This window comes from Barbus barbus (assembly GCF_936440315.1).
Source record: "Barbus barbus genome assembly, chromosome: 21".
NCBI lineage: Eukaryota > Metazoa > Chordata > Actinopteri > Cypriniformes > Cyprinidae > Barbus > Barbus barbus.
The window spans coordinates 29609292-29632809 of record NC_136749.1 but is presented as its reverse complement, the minus strand read 5'-3'; the positions used below and the strand labels follow the sequence as shown (position 1 = coordinate 29632809).

The 23518-nt window shown below is 36.9% G+C and overlaps 1 protein-coding gene across 4 annotated transcripts in view; it reads right to left on the bottom strand.

Annotated features, from left to right (window-relative positions):
• Window positions 1-23518, bottom strand: part of LOC306887686 (pleckstrin homology domain-containing family G member 4B-like) — a 62948-nt gene that overhangs the window by 28596 nt on the left and 10834 nt on the right. For 2 of the 4 annotated variants that reach the window (XM_079445635.1, XM_079445636.1), the window contains exons 3-4: window positions 13464-13661; window positions 9695-10850 (exon numbers count right to left, since the gene is read on the bottom strand). In XM_079445635.1, the coding sequence (XP_079301761.1) occupies window positions 9695-10634 (940 nt within the window). In that variant the 5' untranslated portion in view covers window positions 10635-10850; window positions 13464-13661. Of the gene's footprint in view, window positions 1-9694; window positions 10851-13463; window positions 13662-21624; window positions 21820-23518 lie in introns of those variants that run through there. The other 2 variants (XM_079445634.1, XM_079445633.1) reach the window with 2 other exon arrangements.

Sequence of the window (23518 nt, the reverse complement as noted above, 5' to 3'; positions counted from 1 at the left end):
TGGAATGACCTGCCCAACTCAATCCCAGCAGCTGAGTCCTTATCTTCAAAAATCCAACTCAATCTTTATTTGACCCTCTAACTCTTGCACTTGTGTATTATTGCTCTTTTGTTGATTTTGATTGCTTCCATTGTCCTCATTTGTAAGTCGCTTTGGATAAAAGCATGTGCTAAATGACTAAATAAAAATAAATAAACCTCATCATGACAAAGACTGCATGATTTAAAATGAAGCAACACTGTGAATATTAGCACATTTGAATTAGTCATAAAGTTTCCTAAAGATTGTGTTACTCAGACCAGTTTAATAACTCTTCCCTGTCTTGTGTCTCGTATGAGAACATATAGAGATGTTTTAAAAGCATGGCATTTAAACTTCAGTAGTAAAATGAGAAATAGTTGGTCAGTTTGAATCATTTCAAATGCATTGATACAAAACTGTGATTTAAAGTGGCAGCACTCAAACTCATAACAATGTATTTGTCAAATGCATTCAGAACCTAATAATGCAAATAATGCAGTATTTACAGGACTTGATTTGTTTGAAACAAATAAAACAAATATTTAAATGGCAGAGATGCAAACAATCAGTTCATTTGACTGTAAAATCAAACACACCTTTCACAATCTGAACTGAACTACACTACCGTTCAAACGCTTGGGGTCAGTAACTTTATTTTATTTTGAATTAAATTAAAACTTTTATTCATCTGTGAATCCTGAAAAATAAAATGTGTGATTCATCAGCACAACCATTTTCAACATTGATAATAATCAGAAATGTTTGTTGAGCAGTAAATCAGTGTATTATTATGATTTCTGAAGGATCATGTGACACTGAAGACTGGAGTAATGATGCTGAAAATACAGTTTTGATCACAGAAATAAATTACAGTTTAACAGATATTCACTTAGAAAACTGTTCTTCTAAATTGTAATAATATTTCTTAATTTTTACTGTAGTTTTGATCAAACAAACACAGCCTTGGTGAGCAGAAGAGACTTCTTTCAAAAACAGTCTTGCTGACTCCAAACAGTAGTGCATGTAGTTCAGATATTGAACAGACTGTCTGGAAAGAAGATTGGGTTCAGGTGTGACAAAATCTACAGTGAGTCAATGTTGAATCACGACGAAGACCAGGTGTGTGAGGCGTAGGTGTAGGCGTAGGCCTACGCCTACGCCTATGCCTATGCCTACGCATACGCGTACACATACACACACGTACACACACACACATACACACATGTACACACACACACACACACACACACACACAGAGTTTCTGGGCCCTCAGGCTCTGGTTTGAGGAATGCTGCGGCTGACATTCCCAGCTGAAGCAGATGTTTGTCAACTTTCTCCTGAATCCAAACCCTCAGGCTGTTTCTTCCAAACCCAGCAACCCAAACAATACAATACAACACAACTCGTTCTCCTCCTCCTGAGAGGAAAGACTGCTGCTGAGGAGTTCAACAACAACTCTAAGAACACTACACATTATCCACCTTCCCCTGAGGGCTAAATTAGCCAAATAAAATAGATCAAATATTTTTCACAGTAATTAAACTCCCTTATTACACTGTGCTAGAACTGATACAATGTTTTAACATTATATGGCACTGAGGAAGAACATTTGAATATCAACCAATAAAATAAAATTAATACATTTAAAATAAATAAAATACATTAAAATAAAATAAAACTTTTTTTAATCAGCTAATTTGCATGAATCACATGAATAAAACGATTAACTGAATAATAATAATAAAATCAGCTAATTTGCTTGAATCATCTGAAGAAAAATGATTTACTGTATAATAAAATACAATATGCAAACATATTTTTTCTGAATGAATGAATCTCAATCAGGGTATCGTCATTGAACTTTAACAGATATAATTATACTTACTGAAATTTAAACAAAGAAATCCTGGAATAATTCATAAACTCAGAATGTGACTAAATATGTTATAAAAGGATGTTGCTTGTTAGTTTACATGAATTATTTGAATGAACTGATTCACTACAAATCAGAATTTCCATTGCTATAAAAATGTAGCAAATAAACTTTTTTGAATCAGTTGATTTACATGAATCATTTGAATGAATTACTTCACTGGCATGAAAATTAATTTGCTATAAAAATGTTGCAAACAAGCTTTTTTTTGGATCAGTTCATTTACACAAATCATCTGAATGAACTGATTCAATAGAACAAATTAGGGATGTAACGGTATGAAAATTTCTAATCACGATTATAGTGACCAAAATTATCACGGTTATCAGTATTATCACGGTATTGTTAAAATGTGCTGGAGATGTTCAAAAAGTACCGATACATAAATCACTTCACCAAATTTTATACTTAAAAATCAACAAACAGCAAATAAAATGACTTTTTGTTTGCATAATCACTAAAACAATAACATTACCAATGAGGTCTGGATTTTAAATGACAACTTGACTGACACCAGTTTAATAGCATGTTCAAATAAATCATGTAAATGTTCAAATAAAGCTTTGAAAAAGTTTCATATAAAGGTAATCTGAATTGTTGAAATGTGTAGAATCCACATAAGCTTGTTTTTCATCAACCGGTTAAAATTTACAGCAGGTCATGCAAATTTGGTCAGTTTTTTGGCCAGACAGAAACTGCTGTACACAGGCTGAATGTAAATAAGTGTCTGTAAATCCAGTCTCTGACAGCAGGTGGCGCTTTATACGGAAAGGCTGAATTACAGCTGATACACGTGAAGTCCGCAAACAAAGCAGTATTGTGTTTAAGAACACTTCCTTTAGGTATTACATGGAGCTAAGATGAAAACAAAATGCCATCGAATCGTTTCAGAAGACAGTCAGATCCTTCAGAGGTACATTCATATAATTAATTCACTGATATATTCATTTGTATAATTCCCTCAGCACTCTTAAAACCTTCCAGCTTGTCCGCCCTGTTTTCACTCAGAATGAAACTCTGCTGCCGTGCGCACGTGAGACTGTTACACTCTGCTTTATGCTGGACAGTATTTATTTATCGCGAGTTGTTCAAATCGTGGTAATCGAATACGGTTTTAATGATAATTAAAATATGAAACGGTAATACTAACCGTGGGGAATTTTATCATGATTTATAGTCAAACCGGTAATCGTTACATCCCTAGAACAAATACACTTTTTTGAATCACTTCATTGACATGAATCATCTGAATGAACTGATTCACTAGAACAAATCAGAATTTCCAATGCCACTTATTAGTTTCTTATCAGTTTGCTCGTTTGTAAAGATGTACAGGACTACTAGTTGGAAAACATAGGTTGTTACTGGGAAAGATAAAACAAGATAGTGTCGCTGCTTGTAGTTATTCACTAACCAACACTGTTCAAAAAGCCACCCGACAACATTTGGTTGCAACTTTGCATACATCTCTGAGAGCGAGGCTGGGGTCTGGGGTATCATGGGAACCAGTTCAAATCACAAGGGACCTAATGCAATCACAAAGGCCAAACAAAACCACATCAGCCGTAATCTGATCCAGCCTCAAAGTCATTGGCATTTGTTTGCTGAACAAAGTCTGACTGACCCCTGCTTCGCTCCGGCTTTGTGACAGGACAGATATTACGTGGAGATGGGCTTTACTCTCTAAGCCTCTCTCCAGCATCCTCACCGGCCCGATGGGGCACAAAGATCCCCATTATGACGGAGGCAAACCATCTGGATGGGAGCTGAAGAGCGCTGGGAGTCGAGCAGGTAAGATCCTCCCTCATGGGGGTCATCGGATCCGCAGTGGCTTCCTGCCCAGACTCAATGGCTCTGATTTTCATGTGTGGGAAAGAAAGCCAGAGAACAGAGGGACTCTGCAGAATACCAGATGGGAATTTACCTAAACCACTCTGTGTGTGTGTGTGTGTGTGTGTGTGTGTGTTAAATAGAGAACGAAAGTAAAATGAGAGCCATAGAGAATGAATTCACCTAACATCACTTCCTAACCAGGCTTGCCGTGACGGGTCATATTTTTGTTCTTACTCTGCAAAGTACTTAGAGATCGTTATATCATTCAAGAAGATTATTCATATGATAATTAGCCATTTAGAGATTAGCAGATTGGTCAATTAAAATATAATAATAATAATTATTATTATTAAAACAAAATAATTGAACTATATTAATCTAAAATAATACATACTTTTTATGTTGCTGAGCTCACCAGTGCATTATTTTTTCTCAGAATGTACCAAACTGTTGATTTGGCCACTCTGAATGTTCCTGCTATCTCTATGATGGATTTGCTTTGTTTTTGAAGCCTAACAAATGTCTGTTTCACTTGTATGGAATGATCCTTTGACCGCATAATGTGGTTCATAGCAACAGCTTCCAAATGCAAACGTCACACTTAGAATCAACTCCAGACTGATGTAGACATAACGAAGCCCACACCTGTCCATGAAACATCTTTTGAGTCAACTGTCCAATTACTTACGGTCTCTTGAAAAGGGGGGAGGTACGTACTAAAGAGCTGTAATTTCTTAAAGCTCAGAGTATGTACTTTAAGCCATATTCATTATATAACTGTATCTTGAATGTGTTTTGGTGAACAGCTAAAATAATCAAAATTGTGCCTGAGTACAAACATATATGAACTGTATAAATATATTTATTAATGCACATTAATACACATTTCTGTAAACTTCTGTAAAGTTAGCCAAAGGCTATTTTTCATCTGTAGTCCGTGGATAATAAAGTATGAATAGTATGTGTGTGTGTGTGTGTATATATATATATATATATATATATATATATATATATACATATATATATATATAATTTTTTTTTTAAATATACAGATTTGTGGTGCATCATTTTATTGTGAGTGAAGTGGAACGCAATGAAAATGAAAATAAAGTGACTGACCAAGTATAATGTCACTTGGCACAGCTGGATCAACTAACTGGATTAATATGAAAAGACGGGTTTTGCTCATAAATGTATCTGGTCGTGCACGGTTCAACATGGTGTTAGCATGGTGTTAGTGATACAACCCTTTAACATGACAAAGTAACCCAAAATCTTAAGATTGCCAGACAGTTTGGAATTTCCTGCGGATAGACCCCAAACACACCCCTGGCCTGAAGAGCTAGACGGAGTGCAAAATGTTCTCTTTCAAATGCTCAATAGCAGGAAGAGCTAAATAAAACAGTGCAGTCTCCCTGGCAATGCACTCAGTGCAGTATCGTGCCTTTGGGGTATAGCAAACACTTTGCAAAGACAAGCACCCTCTGTAACAGGGCAGGGCTGCTGAAGCATTCCAAAACACACATGCTATTAGCCCTCACATGCAGCCGGTCGCAAGCCATAAAATCATGCCAAATGACAAGCTGTCTCCTCCGAAAATCTAAGCTTGTTGACGGTCCCGGAGTTTGCTGCAAGTGATAATTACACATTGGACCACAACTGTCTGGAACCAGATCTGGCTCTTAAGGCCTCAGGCGACATGATTTGATACAAACAATATGCTCTGCAGAATTCTTTATGTACAGCAGGGGAGTCCAAACCTATTCCTTTATGGCCACTGTCCTGCAGAGTTTAGCTCCAGTGGAGCATGATGTAAGCAACACAAAGGTCATGGGTTCGATTCCCAGGGAATGCATGAACTTAGCAATTCAATATCAATTAAAGTCGCTTTGGATAAACTGTACATCAAGACTCACTAGAAACGTCCACACAAGTGTGATGGAGCTAAACTCTGCAGGATGTTGGCCCTTCAGGAGAAGGATTGGACACCCCTGATGTACAGTAGCCTGGTTTACATTTATGCATTTCGCAGACGCTTTTATCCAAAGTGACTAACAAGCATTTCATCAGAGCATGATGTTAGCAAAACCAAGGTCATGGGTTTGATTCCCAGGGAATGCATGAACTGATCAAATGCATAAATGTAAAAGTCACCATACTGTACATCAAGGGTGTCCACATCGCATTCAAGGTAAGCATTTAATCTCAAACAATTCATGAATCCCCCAGGAATCAAACCCATGACCTTGACATTGCAAGTGCTACGATTTGATAAGGGTAGCTAGTTCTGGTCTTGTTCTTGGTGGGTTGGCCCTCCAGAGGCAAGATTGGACACCCCTGTTGGACAGTTTGGTGACATTTAATTTATGCCTTTGGCAAACGCTTCATCCAAAGTGACTTAGTGTAACAGACGCAGGCAAGTGTGCTGGTGCGTGTAAACCTCACTCCCTTGATCTCAAAGAAGTGGCGCTCTAGCGACTGACGCTAGAGGCCGTGGCCTTTAGCCTCCTCGTTAGAGCGCCCGCCTCCCGCGCCGGAGACCGCGGTTCGAATCCCGCTCGGAGCGAGGCGAAGTAGAACCGTTACATTGGTGCCGTTGACCCGGACGGGAGTGAGGTTTAGGGGGGTGAGTGTAACAGACGCAGGCAAGTGTGCTGGTGCGTGTAAACCTCACTCCCTTGATCTCAAAGAAGTGGCGCTCTAGCGACTGACGCTAGAGGCCGTGGCCTTTAGCCTCCTCGTTAGAGCGCCCGCCTCCCGCGCCGGAGACCGCGGTTCGAATCCCGCTCGGAGCGAGGCGAAGTAGAACCGGTTACATTAGCATAGCATTCAACGTATGCATTTGATCAGTTCATGCATTCCCTTGGAATTGAACCCATGATCATGGCATTGCTACTGTCATGATTTATTAAGGGAAGCTTGTTATGGTCATGCATTTGGTGGGAAAGAATCCCAAACAAGATGCTCTGCTGCATTCTTTATGTTCCTGGCGATCGACTGTCCTGCAAAGTTTAGCTGCGACTTTAATCAAACACACCTGAAGCAACTAATTAAGGTCTTCAGGATCGTGTGAAAATTAAAGGCAGGTGTGTTTGATTAGAGTTGGAGCTAAACTTTGCAGGACAGGAACAGGGTTGGGCACCCCTGATGTACAGCAAGGGTGAGTTTAGCTCCAATCCTAATTAAACACACCTTAACCAACTATTCAAGGTCTTTAGACTCACTAGAAACTTTCATATAAATGTGTTTGCAATGGTTGGAACTAAACTTTTGCAGGACTTTGGTACTCCAGGAGCAGGATTGGACACCCCTGATGTACAGGATGGTGACATTTACATTTATGCATTTGGCAGACTCTTTTATCCAAAGTGACATGTACTGAATTAAAGATATTAATTTCATTGCTTCATGCATTCCCTGGGAATCAAACCCATGACTTTGTCGTTGTTAGCACCAAGTCTGGAACCAGAACTGGCCTTTAAGGCCTCAGACAACATGATTTGAAAAGGGAAACTTGTTCTGGTCTTGTTCTTGGTGGGAAAGAATCCCAAACAAGAAGCTCTGCAGTATTATTTATGTACAGCAGGGGTGTCCGAACCTGTTCCAGTAGGGCTATTAAATGAACCTGAATTGAACACACCTGAACCAACTAATCAAGGTCTCTTCAGGCTCAATAGAAACGTCCATGCAAGTGTGTTTGCACTGGTTGGAGCTAAACTCTGCAGGACTTTGGTCCTACTGGAGCTGGATTGGACACCCATGATGTACAATATGGTGACATTTATGCATTTGGCAGATGCTTTTATCCAAAGTGACTTACATTGCATTGAAGGTATGCATTTTATCAGTTCATGCATTTCTTAGAAAGCAAACCCATGATCGTGACATTGCTAGTGCCTTGATTTATTAAGGAAAGCTTGTTCTGGTCTTGTTTTTGGTGGGAAAGAACCCCAAACATGATGCTCTACTGTGTTTATGTACACCGTTACATCCTACGAGGGTTTAGGGGTTGTTTTATCAGAACATAAATTAAACATTCAAAGAGCATTTGTCTCGGCCCTGCCACAGCACCACAACAACAAGATCTCCATTTTAACAGATTTATTATAGGCTAGCAAAGAATAGCCGGGTTTCTTTGAAACAAAAAAAAAAAAAAAGTACAATTTGGGAGGGAAATAAAAGGCTTCAGAATGGGGCAATGCCAAAATAACAAACAAAAGGGTTAGTCTAACTTGAGTTGAATTCTTACGAAGTCTCTCAAATAAAAGAAAAATCGACAACAGAATGTATGCTCACTCCCTGCCCATCCACAAACCAGGATAAACAAGGGGTTACAAAATAAGATGGCACCCACCTCCCTACAGTTCCCAAATAGTGATTGAATCAGAACAAACAATCACATGAAAAACAGTTTAGTAAGATGAAACAAGGAACGAACATACTTTGTCACAACTAAGCAATAGAACTCTTAAATTAAGGGTTTACTAGGACTAGAGCATTCAATAGAAAACAAGCAACTACAACAGCATTCTTAAGCCAAAGGGTAAAAATGTTAACAACCATACAGATCCACAAAAGATGCACCACAACTTCAATAACTGGACAGGACACAGATCATGCTCTGGAGAAGAATTCTCATGTGTTGAGGCTTGTGCTCTGCTTTTATGCTGCTTCCCTCCTGGGTGGTAAGCAGGTGCAGCTGGGGGAGCAATCAGGCTACCTGCCAGAGTGGAGAGTGGGAGGAGCCAGAGAAGAGCAGGAGACAAGTGCTGCATCCCAATGTGCCTATTTATACTACGCCCTTAAAGTATGTACTCTTTTGGTGAAGAAAAAGTACACACTTTTGAGTGTGTAGTAGAAGAGTAGGCAAGCTTTGGGACATACTATCACGTCACACAACTGCGTCTTTAACGGACCGCTCTGTCGCACCTGTTACTCGCACCCTGTCACTGTAAACTGGCCTGTCAATCATCTTGTCACAGTTAACATCCTCCACATTTCATTTAATTTAACTTCCTACCGTATTAGAGAGAAAAGTAGCAGCTCGTTGATCGCGGGTCTTTCATGCGGAGAACTCTGCTCATATTTTCTGCATAATGATGCATTTAAAAGTCAACGACCAAATGGATGTTTATAAAAGTTCACATTGCGGTTGCAGATGAAATATAACACGGATAACAATAAATACATATTTTTTACCAGGTTAAATTTGGATTATTAGTAACTCAAATCCTCAGTAAACCTCTCTACCTAACGGTCGATCGCGCATATCCACCACGTTCGTAGTTTTTCTAACGCATTTTATACATGTTTGTAGTTCTGGACCGACTCCTTCGCCAAAGTGCAATGGATTGTGGGCAATTTTAGCCATTAGAGTGTGCACGGATCCACACTTCAAAAATCGACCTGAAATAGTAGACCATCCGGGGACTTTTGGCATACTCTTTTCAACATACTAAGCTTTGGGACACACTTATTGTAATCTCACATACTATTTAGGATGGATACTATGAACATTGGGATGTAGGGATACACAACTACAGAAGAAAACAGTACCATGAAACCATTACAAAAATATATGTCTTTGGACGTAACAACACCAAGTGGGCCGCTGTCTTGAAGAGTTTAGCTCCAACCTTAATTAAACACACCTGAACCTAATAGCTGGGTTACTAATTTCTAATCATGGTCTTAAGACTCATTAGAAACTTCCATGTAAGTGTGTTTGCACTGGCTGGAGCTAAAATCTGCAGGAAACTGGCCCTCCAGAAGCAGGATTGGACACCCCTGAGACTTACTTTGCATTGAAGGTATGCAACTGATCAGTTCATGCATTCCCTGCGAATTGAACCCATGACCTTGGCACTGGAATGGCAAACTTCAAAAGAGTTGACAAACTTTTTTTACCTGAGTTCTCTTTGTTGCTCCGTTTCTCGATGCCAGGAAAGGCTGCCTCCAAGTCCAATTTTCCAAAACGAAATGCATAACCATTCATAAGTTTCTTGGGAAGGCCACTACAGGATCCACCGGAAGATGACCGAGCCCGGTGGCCTTTAACCTGCAAGGCCTTGTTGGTACGTTCAAGAGATTTGGAGCGTCTCTCACCCGGACTGAGCTCAGCGCTCTTGGATGGATAGACGGCAGGAGAATCGTTGCAAGATTCATCTCCTCCCGGCCATCCACGAACACAGATTCTCCGAGGGATCGGCTCCTTCGGGCCGGAGCCGCGACGCGCTCCTGGCTCTGACTCTGTCCCTTCCTCAAGAATTGATTCAGAGCTGGAGCCAAGGTTCATAGGGTTCTGTAAAGCCTCCATGTAGGACTTGCGGAAAAGCCGGCGCGACTCGAAGGCAGCAGAGTCTCTGGGATGCCGCTTCCGAAGGCCGGGATTACTAAGGTCCGTGCTGAACGAGAGCATTTTGTGGCCGATTCCACCTCGAATGCATCCAGGGCTGCCCAAGGTGGGCGTCTGGGGAAGAGAGTTGGGACTCTTTTGCAAGGGCGAATCCTCCGAGTGCAGGGAGCTGATGCCCATATCCGTGAGGCTGCGGCTGAGGACTGGCTCTGACACAGTGGACTCGGCGCCCAGGGACTCTCGGGAACTGAGTGTTCCAGTGGATCCGTGGGTGCTGCAAGTGCTGAGCTGACCCCGCAGGGTCCCGCAACTGCTCCGTGCCTGCATGATTGCGTCGGCAGTGCTGGTCACGAACAAAGGATTGACCACGTTCTTCCAGGGCGTTCGGTAAACCACAGCGCCGGTACTGAGGAGGCAGTTCTGGAGAGGGTGCAGGCTGCGTTCACGCGTTACATTCTGCAAGAAGTCGGGCGTGAACACGCTGGCGTACATGCTCTCGGCCACAGGGATCTCCGCAATGGCTTGCCCGCTCCCAGACAGGCATTTTATGACCAGTTTGGCAGCTTTGCGGCCTAAGGGAACCACCTGCAGGTAGAAATCTCCCTGCCGTAGACGTACTTTATGCAGGGGTGCGAGTTGCAGAACCACCTTCTCATGCAAACACAGCGGCCATCCCTCGTGGTACAGTAACAGGCCTTTGAATCGCAGCTGTGGAAAATAAAAAGGATGAATTTATCAGATAAAACGCCACTTTTCTTACAGGTACAAGCAACAATATGCAGTTATTTGCAGTTTGCAATCATTAATTAATTTCTGTCTTGAAGCAGATTTCAAGATACAAAAATGCAATGAATTAGAACATCATGGAATTCTAAAATATATATCTAAAGTGAAATGCATAATTTCTTTATCGTTCATCAGAACTGCAAAAATGACAACTAGGTGGCATACTTGTATTTTTATTAACTGAAATAAAATAAAATATAAAAAGCTTTTTAATTACTTTAGCTAGTTCATTTCTAATTTCCATTTAGTTCAATTTGATGTACAAAATTCAAACTGAAATAATTTAATAAACAAAATTTACATTTATATTATATATTTATATTATTTATTTTAAATAGGGGGTGGTGATGGCGCAGTGGATAAGACACATGCCTTTGGTGTGAGAGACCCGGGTTCGAATCCACTGTGAGACACCAATGTGTCCCTGAGCAAGACACTTAACCCCTAGTTGCTCCAGAGGCGTGCGACCTCTGGCATATATAGCAATTGTAAGTCGCTTTGGATAAAAGCGTCAGCTAAATGAATAAATGTAAATGTAAATATAGGCATTTAAAATAAACAAACTACTAAGAAATGACAAATACTACATTAAAACTTTAAGCAAAAATGATGAATACAAAATTACTAAAACTTTAGCCAAAATTAAAATGAAAATCATAAAAATAAAAATGAATTCAGATGAATCAAATGAATATCAGCAAATAAAATTAGAAAACAGTATCATTTATGTAATGAAAACATTAAACATAAGGATTAAAAAAAAAAAAAAAAAAGTAAAATTCCTTACAGGGACTCAAATAATTCAGAAAATGAATGAATGAATGAACGAATAAATAAATAAATATTGTAGTGAACTAACAAGCAATTTACCACAATCAGATTTACCACAATAAATCAGAATGGCCAATATTTTTTATGAGAGACTTCAGCACGGGCAATACAGTGTGACAAAAGCGTTTTATCATGGTACATCATAAAAGAACTTCGTTACTTATATACTTTACTAAATTAACTGGTTTTTCAGTAGCAGTAGTGTTGTTAGTGACTCCCTGGTGACACTGTATAATGATACCGATGATGCAGCAGGAACACGTAAGCTTCAGCATGCTGTGACTCCCTCAAAGATCATGCCTGAGTTAAATGAGAGCTCTCGTCTCAGAGTAACAACGGCAGCGCTGAATACAGGAGCGTAAGGTTTCAGCTATGTGCTCACACAGCGCTAACCTGCAGAAATACAAAGCCTCCCTGAGCAGGTCTTTCATTTCAGCCTGATCCTCTTTGCCAAGTTCTCCGCAGTGAGCTCACAACACGCTCTGTTTGGGCTGTTTATCAGAGCAACACTGAACCCTCTTTCAGCCTGACGTATTCCTCCTCCCTCTCATGTTCCCACTCTCGCAATGTTCCTCTCTGAGAGAATTTAAATGGCTTGAACATGTTTAGATGCAGCACTATGGATTTCAACAACAATATCTGAAGAAGAGCCAATAAACTAAAATATACAGCAAACCTGTGTTAACCGCATTACCAGGCCATCAATACACAATTTCGAGTTTAAAGATTACATGATGCTTCACCATGCAGGTCCCATAAATACATAAATAAACAAATAAGTTGTTTTCATTCAACAAGCATGGACATTATGCATAATATAAATACATATAAAAACAAACAAACGTGTTTATTTATTTGAATATGTAAATGTATTATGCAAAAACAAAAACATTTATTTATTTATTTTCCTGTCAAATAATAAAAATTATATTATATAATTTTATATTATATTATATATTTATTTTTGGACAGATATTAAAAGAATAAATCTTTTTATTTATTTTCACATGTTGCATTCCTAATTTTTAAGTCACTTTGGATAAAAGCATCTGCTAAATTAATAAATGTAAATGTAAATAAATATGAATAAAATACTTCTAAAGCATTTATTAATCTTAGTTAACGTTTTAACATTTATTAATATATATTAATAAATAAAAAAATATATTGCATAAAAACAAGTACAAAATAATATATATATATACATACATATATATACGCGATTAATCGCATCCAAAATAAAAGCTTTTGTTTACATAATATATGTGTGTGTACTGTGTATATTTATTATGTATATATAAATACACATATACAGCATATATTTTGAAAATATTTACATGCATACATTTATATTCATAAGTATATTTAATATATAATTTTTTTCGTAAATATATACATGCATGTGTGTGTATTTATATATACATAATAAATATACACAGTACACAAACATATATTATGTAAAAAAAAACATTTATTTTGGATGCGATTAATCGTTTGACAGCACTAAAATATATAGTGTGAACGTCCCCTAGGTGGCTTTGTATAAATAATTATATTATACATAATATATATTATATGTAATAATTATATTATACATTTGCTAAATAGTAAAAAAAGTGATAAATTAGTAGATTTTGCACACTGTTTTTATTGACTTAGAAATGCTTCAGTGAAAATGTGTCTGCTGAAGCTGACAGTACTCACACAGGCCTCCTGTTTTATTGTCTGCAGGATTCTCTTGGCGGGCAGCAAGAAGTCAATGAAGCAGCGCAGGCCGTCACCGCGGTACTGTCTCTCCACTACGCTGAAGAGCTGCCACAGGACGGTGGCCGCCGAGGCACTGAACGGAGGAAACAGAGCCGATAACACGCTCTGAATGCAGCGGTCCAATGACTCCGAGTCCTGCAACGGATCACACACTCACACAGTCAATCTCATTTACTGTACATTGTTTGAGTTTTGTTATAAAATGGACAATATTTGAAAGTTTGTTTTACAACAAAAGAAACAAAGCTTATTGCAATTATTGGATGACAGGTGTGCTTCAAATAATGTTTAGTGAAATTTTGTTCATGCATGCAATGCAATCTTGGTTCATGAACATGAAGACTGAATAAAAATAAAAATCAATAGTCAACCCAGCCCTAGTGTCCAAAAAACGGACATTTATATATATATTTTATTTGAAAAGCATGAAAATTATTATGCATAATGCGAATAAACAAACAAATAAAAAACATTTTACTATAAATATTTTTTATTTGCATTATGCAAGATAAATGTCCATGCATGTACAAAATAAATAATAATAAATAAAAATAAATATATAATGCATATAGACAGACAGATAGATATATTAAATGTCAACTGAATTACCAGCCCGTTAATATACACTATCGAGTTTAAAGATTGCATGATGAATTATCCAAAAAAATAAAAAGAAAAGAAAAGAAATAAAAAATAATGTGATTGATTTTAGCTTCGGCCAATACCGAAAAATCATTTTTAGCTTAATATTTTCAATTGATCAAATTTTGTTGTCACTAATTTACTGTAGGACACATGAAGCATCACTTTCTGTCATTATAGACCGAATCAAACACCTAACAATTGAGCACAGTGTAAACAATGGCAGCATGTTGTTTTTGGTTTGGTTAGTGAGACGGTTTGATGGTCACAAGTTCAATCCCACAGTTCCCAGTTACAAACACAAACAGCAGGATGTCAGGAGGTCACGGGACACTGATGAGACAGGAAACACCTGTCAATGTAGCGTCACCGACTGGACAATAACAGGCGGGATGGAAAATCCTGTCCCTAATGCAGAGCTACATCATATCTGTGAAGCAGAGGACTTTCCAGCCGGATATGTATCACCGTATCCTAGACTAGAACAACCGTGACCTGGGACGGTCAGCTTTAGGTTAAAGGGATAGTTCACCCTAAAACAAAAATTTCCTGTTAATTTATTCATCCTCAGGCCATCCAAGATGTAGGTGACATTTTTTCCTTCAGTTGAACAGTAAAGAAGATTTTAGTTGAAACCGTGCTCCTCGGTGTTTCTAAAAATGCAAGTCAATGGCTGCCGGCACTTTGAGAGTCAAAAAACGCACATCAGGCAACACAAAATGAATCCCAGTGACTCCTGATGATATATCGAGGTCTTATGAAGCGAAACGATCAGTCTGTGCAAGAAACTGAACATTATTTACAACATTATTACCTGTAATCCAGAACCATTACCTCTTACCATTATGTTGTAGTTTGTTTACATAATCACACAATGATGTAACATGCAATTATATTATCAAAGCAGCCAATAATGATGTGAAACGTGGATGTTTTATGTCTAAAGCATATAAAGTGCATAAACCAGTCTTTATCAGCTCACCTTTTTACATGAACTATGAGAAACCATAAAACATAAAATTAGTTTGAACTGGTTCCTCAGTTCAATGAACGAGTCGGAAAAAACTCATAAACTCAGCATCATAGGATCAGATATGCTGCTATTTTGGCTCATTTCCAGTCGGAGTGACTGTCAGGCGTCTGAAAGTGATTTGTGATTCAGTAACTTGTAAATCTGTGCTGCTTCAGATGCTTCAGTCCAATTTGGTTCATCTAGTTCACCAAAAAGTACAGGTTCAAAAGAATGATTCGTTTGTGAATCGGACATCACTCCGGACCGTTTGACTGAGTTCATGGATTATAATATGTGTCCCTGGAGCACAAAAGCAGTCTTAAGTCGCTGGGGTATATTTGTAGCAATAGCCAAAAATACATGGTATGGGTCAAAATTATCCATTTTTCTTTTATGCCAAAAATCATTAAGATATTAAGTAAAGATCATGTTCCATGAAGATATTTAGTAAATTTCCTACTGTAAATATATCAAAACTTAATTTTTGATTAGTAATATGCATTGCTAAGAACTTCATTTGAACAACTTTAAAGGAGATTTTCTCAATATTTAGATTTTTTTGCACCCTCAGCTTCCAGATTTTCAAATTGTTGTATCTCAGACAAATATCATCCGATCATAACAAACCATACATCAATGAAAACTTATTTATTCAGCTTTCAGATCTAAATAAATGGACCCTTATGACTGGTTTTGTGGTCCATGGTCACATATAAATTTTCCCCCAGATTTTCCCCAAATCTCAATTCAGAATAATTGACGCTTATGACTGGTTTTGTGGTCCATGGTGACATTTTGTAAATACCGTTAAGAATAAATAAATAACATCTCTTGCACAGACCGATCGTTTCACTTCATAAGACCTCAATATATTGTCAGGAGTCACACGTATTAATTTTGTGTTGCCTGATGTGCTTTTGTTGACTCTTAAAGTGCCGGTGACCATTGACTTGCATTCTATGAGTCACCAAGAAGCATGCTTTCAGCTAAAAACTTCTTTACTGTTCAACTAAAGGAAAAAATGTCACCTACATCTTGGATGGCCTGAGGATGAGTAAATTAACAAAACAAAAATACTTTTTAGGTGTACTATCCCTTTAAATGGGCAGAGGAGTGGAGAAAATGGAAATGAACTTGTTTGAGTTGAGCTGCAGATGGGAAAAGCCCAGGAAAAATCCCCAGCAAAGCTCTGACTCTAACTCTCTCTGTTTGTTCTGCTCTGTTGGCCTTGTATTAGACAATGACAATGTGCCGTCCACATGCGGTCACTCCTCCACAGGGCTGCCATTGTTTGGGTCTCCTGCAGAAAGTCTTTATTGGTGCTCTAGGAAACTCAATCACTCAAGAATAATCAGCGCTCCAACTGCAGGGAAGAGCAGAACCGCCGTTTGGAGGAAAGGCTAACAATGGGAGGAAAGGCAACATGATTTCTAACATCGTTTAACGGTGCTTTTTTAGGTTACTGTGGCAGGCTACAAAATAGCAGCTTGGGCAGGACAGGATTATGGGCCTCGGGGCCTCAGGACTGTCAGGAGCCTCCGAAGCCTCAGGCCACATGACTCAAGACTGCCAAAGTAAACGGAGTAACAGGGCCCTTGCAAAGTATATATATATATATTTATATATATATATACACACACACACACACACACACACACACACACACACACACACACACATTAACATGCATATATTTACATTCATATAATTTATATTAAATAAAAATATATTTAATATATAAACAACATTTTTCTTAAATATATAAATGCATGTGTGTGTATTTATATATACATACATACACAGTACACACACACATATTATGTAAACAAAAACTTATTTTGGATGCGATCGCGATTAATCATTTGATAATCATATATTATAAACAATTATTAAATAATGTTTATTTATTCAATTATTATATATTTAAGATTTTTATATAAATGTTTGTAAATATAAATGCACACCATACCAAACAACATTTTGAAAAATATATGCATAAATAAATTCTAAAATATTTGGAATATATACAAATTTAAAATCACACACACACACACACACACACACACACAGACTATATTAAATTTAATAAAATAATAAATCAAATTTGAAATGAGATAAAAAAATATATATTTTACATTTTATTAAAATTATAGTCAATCATATATATATAATATACTGTATGTATTGTATTTTATGCCCTCTAGAAGCTTGCGCTCTTCAAGTGAACGACGCATTATTGCACCATCCCAAAGATGCACAAAAACACTTTCACAGACGTTTTCATTAACTGTTCCCATCTGGTGGAATAACCTGCCCAACTCAATCCGTGTAGCCGAATCCTTACCCATGTTCAAGAAACGGCTAAAAACTCATCTGTTCCATCTTTACTTGACCCTCTAACTCTAGCACTCTCTATTCTAATTTTATTTTAACTATGTCTTTTTATTAAAAAAAAAAAAAAAAAAAAATTATTATCTGTACTGTGTTAGGTTAACCAAGACTTGTAATAGCACTTGGATAAAAGCGTCTGCTAAATGACTAAATAAATAAAAATAAATAAATATATATATATACACATATATAGAAAATTTTATTGTATTCATTTTTTTATTTTTATATCTTATTTTAATATGTACATTTTAAGACAGTACTAAACCTTTTTTTTTTTTTTTAGATGCATGCATTTGTTCAAATATATTCATTACATATTCAAATATATAGAATATGAACATTATCAAGACACCCCTACTAAATAACCTTTTATTTTGACTTCCTGTTGGGGTTCAAAGATTAATGAATGGGGTTTGAGGGTTCTGGCACAAGTGGAGTCTGAAGACCGGCCTGGGCTCGAGGATCTTTTCAACATGTTTTAACCTGAAAACTTTAGCGATGGTCTAAACTACAAGCTGTATTCAGGATGGCCTGCATATCAGTCTCAATGCACCCACCCAAAACACCAGTTTTAAAGCCTGAGAAGACTAAACATACAGCGCTGGATGGAGGACTTTAAGAGAGCTGGAGATAAGTGTGGCTTTGAAGATGAAAGATTAAATAAGACTGGGCAGTAGGAGAGCTTCTGATGCATTTCCATAACCTTGAAGAAGTTATTTCACCTGGCTGATGCCAGTAAAAGAGCTTTTAATAGCAGCCAAAGCACAAGTGTGGCTCAGAGGAGATGTGTGTGGGATCTGGGAGGATCTGCCCTCTTTGATGGTGTTTATGGTGACGGATCAGACCCGGACCCGTAATTATATCTAAACGACATGGATTCCAGGTGGCTCCCTGCCGCTTTATTAAAACAGATGGACATCTGCTACAAAACCACACGACCTACAGACTCAAACATCTCCATTCCTACTGCTCACACTCATATCCTCAACCGCAACACAACATTTGCACCAAAATCATGCAGCTTGTTAAGGAAACGTTTACTTTTTTAAAGTGACCAGACTATATATATATTTTTTTATTTTTTTGTCTTATCAAGGCTGCAATTTTTTTATCAAAATACAGTAAAATTGTGGAATATTATTACAATTTAAAACAGCTGTTTTCTATATGTATATATGGTCAGATGTAATTTATTCATATGATGCAATGCTGAATTTTCAGCATCATTACCCCAGTCTTCGGTGTCACGTGATCATTACAGTTCTATAAATCAGAAATTATTCTAATATGCTGATATATAAATTTTTTCAGGACATGTAAAAAATCTCCCATGATTTTTTATATATAATTAAATAATAATTAAAAAATAATAATTAAAAAAAGAAATTATATATACATAATTAGTATGACTTTTTAAGGTTTCATTGACTTCTATGAATTTTACAGGCCTGGAAACCACAATTTAAAGTTTTTCCAAGACTGTGGGAACCCTGAACACTAAAAATGCAGTTTTAACAAATTGTTGCCATTGTTGATGCTCTAATTGACCTGAGCTGCACTTAGACACCTTTTACTGCAATGCAAACATACAGCAACTAAGCTGTGATTCTCCAAACAAAGCCGCTCTAAACAAACCGCGTGTGAACTCGGAAGGGCTTTCTCCGGTGCGTTTAGTGGGTCAGGAAGACAAAGGCTCATGCCCCAGCTCTCCAGTGGAGCATGAAGGCCGTGAAACAGGAGCGAGAGCACAGGTGACTGAGAGCCGCCTCATACATGCAGGTGTCAAAGCAGCGTTAACATCTCTCCAGAGCGTCTGAGGACAAATGCAGGATTATAGAGGGGAAAAACACAATGGGCCGACAGCAGGGTCTGACGACTTAGTGATGCTCAACTGAACCGGCTATTTAAAAAACATCTGTGAAGACATCAGAAAACTTCCTGAACTGTTTACAGGCTTGCTTTGCTGTTCTAAAAATATACTTACGTTTATTCACTTAGCAGATGGGTTTATCCAAAACTATTTACAAATGCAACAAGTAATTTAAGGAGTTTTTTTCTATTTATTTTTCTATTTGTTTACATTTATTTATTTATTTTAATTAATTTACAGTATAATTCAGTTTACAATTAATCCTGAAACGCATAATATGGGTTAAACATTTCAGGTGCTATACAAAAAAGAAAATAAATCCATATTTAATAAATCCATACAGCTCATTAAACAAACATTTTAAGGACTTTCTTCATATGCAATGAAGGATAACTAACTAACTAAATAAATAATGAATATATATATATATATATATATAGAATAATATTCAATATGATGATAAAAATAAAATCTATTATTTTATTATACTACAGTATTAAGGTTTGCAGAATATTAATTGAACAGTGGGAATTAAGTGAAAAGAAAAAAAATATTTGAACCAAATAAATAATTTACATTTTTATTTATTTATAATTTTATAATTTTCTTAATTTTTTTATTATTATATTATATTATGTACAGTATTTTATTATTTTATTTATTATAACATTTTTATTATTCAATTATTATAATTAATATTATTATAATTGTGTCTGTGTGTTAAGCTTACAATTATTAACTACAATTATTTGCATATCATCAGCTGAATGTCTGAATAATGGTGCCGTCTCTGGCTAAATCCATCATTTTGAAAGCAGTCTGTAAACAGTGCACCTGATGTGACTGGCAGCTGTCGAACAGGTTGACGTCTACAGAAGGAATGTCCATCGACTCACTGAGGACAAAAGCCACACGTAGCTGCTCTCAAACAGGTTCTGTAGTGAATCTCTGAGCGATGACACAAACACACAGAGCAAACTCAGAGCTCACACACACACACACAAGCCTGCTGTGACACGGCAAACGATCGGTGATTGCGAGAGGAGTTAAAGTGCTGTAATTGAGGGATCAATTCAAGAAGCCGCTCCCATGATGTCTGGATTACAGCACTAAAGACTAAAGCCAGTCCTAATGCCACTAACTACCAAACAGGTCGAGTTAAAGGATGGTAACACTGTGCTTACAGACTAACCTCCACAAAGCACAGATCAATACATCCCTAAACAGCCATTAAAATTAGCACAGAAATACATAAAAAAAGTCAAGACAGACTGTTGCAATACAGATTCTGAGAAATAAACAGGAAAATAACAGAATCAATCATGCAAAGTCCTCCGAATAAGAGACTAATTCAAATTCTGCTATAAAACAGCCCTAAAAAGACAACAGTGCCATTATTCAGCTCAATTGAGTTCAATAACTAAGCTGAACAATTAGTTCAATTCAGCTTGGTGTCGTTATTCAGTTCAAGTTTTACTGTAGTCAGACTGATAAAATTACTGGGGTCTTTTAAACCCAAAAAACAACCAAAATGTCATCTAAATATGGTTAAGATGGAGTATATACACTGTAAAGGCACCATGACATTTCCTCATATGCAAGTCAATTTGGATAAAAGCATCTACTAATGAATTAATATTTTGCATAAAAAAATAATTTTTACATGTTCTACTTTCATGTTAATTTTAGTTAAAGTTTTAGTAATTTTGTTGTGTGCTTTTGAATGAATGAATGAATGAATGAATGATGCATTTATATAGCGCTTTATTGTGTATTGCTGTACACCCAAAGCGCTTTACAATCATGTGGGGGGGTCTTTCCTCAACCACCACCACTTTTGTTTTTTTAATGTCTATAAAGTTTTTCATTATTTTATTTGAGTTTTAGTTTTAGGTATTTTAGCACATGAAGCTGGGAAATAAAACTTGGAGCTGAAATAAATTAATAAATATTTTACATTATTTCACTTAACATTTATTTAAAGTAACAAAAGTGTTTTAATTTATGGTTTTATGCTGAGTTAATTATAATAGCCTTGCTGTAAGGAAAGACATTTCCCTGTTTCATGGGACAATCACAATCCAATGGAAAGTAGTGAATGCTTTCTTCATTTACAGTTCAGCTGAAAGCGTAGCAACGATACCTGTGTGATTCATAAGCGATGTCAAACGCGACCCACTTACCTTTATACTCAGGTAATTATCGCAGCTCCTCGACTTTACTCTGGAGTGCATAGTGCTCCTCGTCCGCATTCAGGGCTCAAGACAGTAGATAAACCATAAATATGCAAATAAATAAATAGGATTAATCCAGTGTAAATCCATGCAGAGAGTAATTGGGCTCCTCTGCACCCATGACTGGGTCTGCCGGTGTGTGTCTGCTCTAGTGGGAGGATTGAGAAAGAGAGAGAGAGAGAGAGAGAGAGAGAGAGAGAGAGACGGCCCTCCTCCTGTGGCCTCTCCCAGCTGGATAATGCATACTGATGCAATTTCCTTTAGCGCTGAGAAAACACACATCTGAGCTGCACACAGGCACAACAACACCCCCGTCCTACAAGTGCCCTGCAGGGGAACAAACCTTTACTACCCCCTACTCTCCAGCGGCCGGAGCCTCCCCCCCTCTTTGTCCTGACAAAACAAATGGACTAGGGTTTCAGCTTATGCTGTCGCTTTTGTAAAAGAAGGAGGGAGAACAGAAAAAAGAAGACATCAGCATGCCATCAGCGGCTCGGGTCACTCGACTACAATAGTGCTGCGCTCAATCTCGCTAATCCAAAAACTAGACCTGACACACTAGCAGACCATAAAGCAGTGCAAAACAAACAAACAAAAGTGCTTGAAGCCTTTAAATATAATGCATTAAAAAAGTATTTTTAACGTACCTTTTATGCATTTTATGAATACATTACAATACTTATCTATTCATTGCTATTAAAATGTATTTAATGCACCTTATAATGCATTTTAGAAATACATTATAATACTAATCTATTCACTGTTACACATTTAGAAAGCATAATGCATGCACACACGTAACAAGGAATCTGCTAATATAATGCACGGTTACAATTATTTATGATAAGATATAATGCATTAAAATGTGCATTGTGAAAACCTTTATGATGCATTACACAAAGGCTTCAGATGTCACCGTAAAACGTTTATATCTCGACTGATTCTTCTCGACATCACTGAGATTAAATGGAGAGCAAACAGAGACTCTTAAGTTGTAAATGCTTCTTATAAGAATATAAAAATCAACATTTGAAAGACAATTCAGAACAGATCTATTTTATATCTCAATTGATGCTCCTTTACATCATACATACAGCAATCTTTTTCCACAATGACAGCAGTGAAATTAAATGGAGACTCTTAAGTCTTAAATATTTCACATAAGAATGTAAAATTTAACAAGAAAGAAAAAAATCTGTTTTATTTTCTATTTTTAGACTCTTAAGTCTTATATTATTCTATAATTTAAATTTTTATATATATATATATATATATATATATATATATATATTTTATAATATTTTTAAATACTGGAATTTTTTACAGTCTTATAATATTTCATATAAGAATCTAAAATTTAACCTATGAAAGAAAAAAATCTATTTTATATCTCAATTGGTTTTCCTTGGCAGAAATAAGATTGAATGGCACGGAAGCCCGTTTCTGCCTTTAAATAAAAAAATAAATACAAAAGTTGTAAATGCTTCTTATAAGAATCTAAAAATCAACATTTAAAAGACAATGCAGAACAGATTTAAAGATAGATAAAAGTTGATATAAGTGAAAGCTCCATTGAGTCAATAAAAGAGCAACAACTGAGCAAAACTGGGTTTTCATGGAAATATCTACAGTAAAACCCTAATCATAGGTTATCTGCAGTTACACACCCTAACAAGCTAGAAGAACTCATAAAACTCAATTACACTAACTTAATTACAGAGTTTCAAGTTAGTAGAAATCAAGATTTTGATTTCTTTGCACACACACAATAATCACACTTAACTGAGCAACCACCGAGTAAGTTAACTCAATCAACTAGAGCTGCGTGTGGCACCGAGCGTGT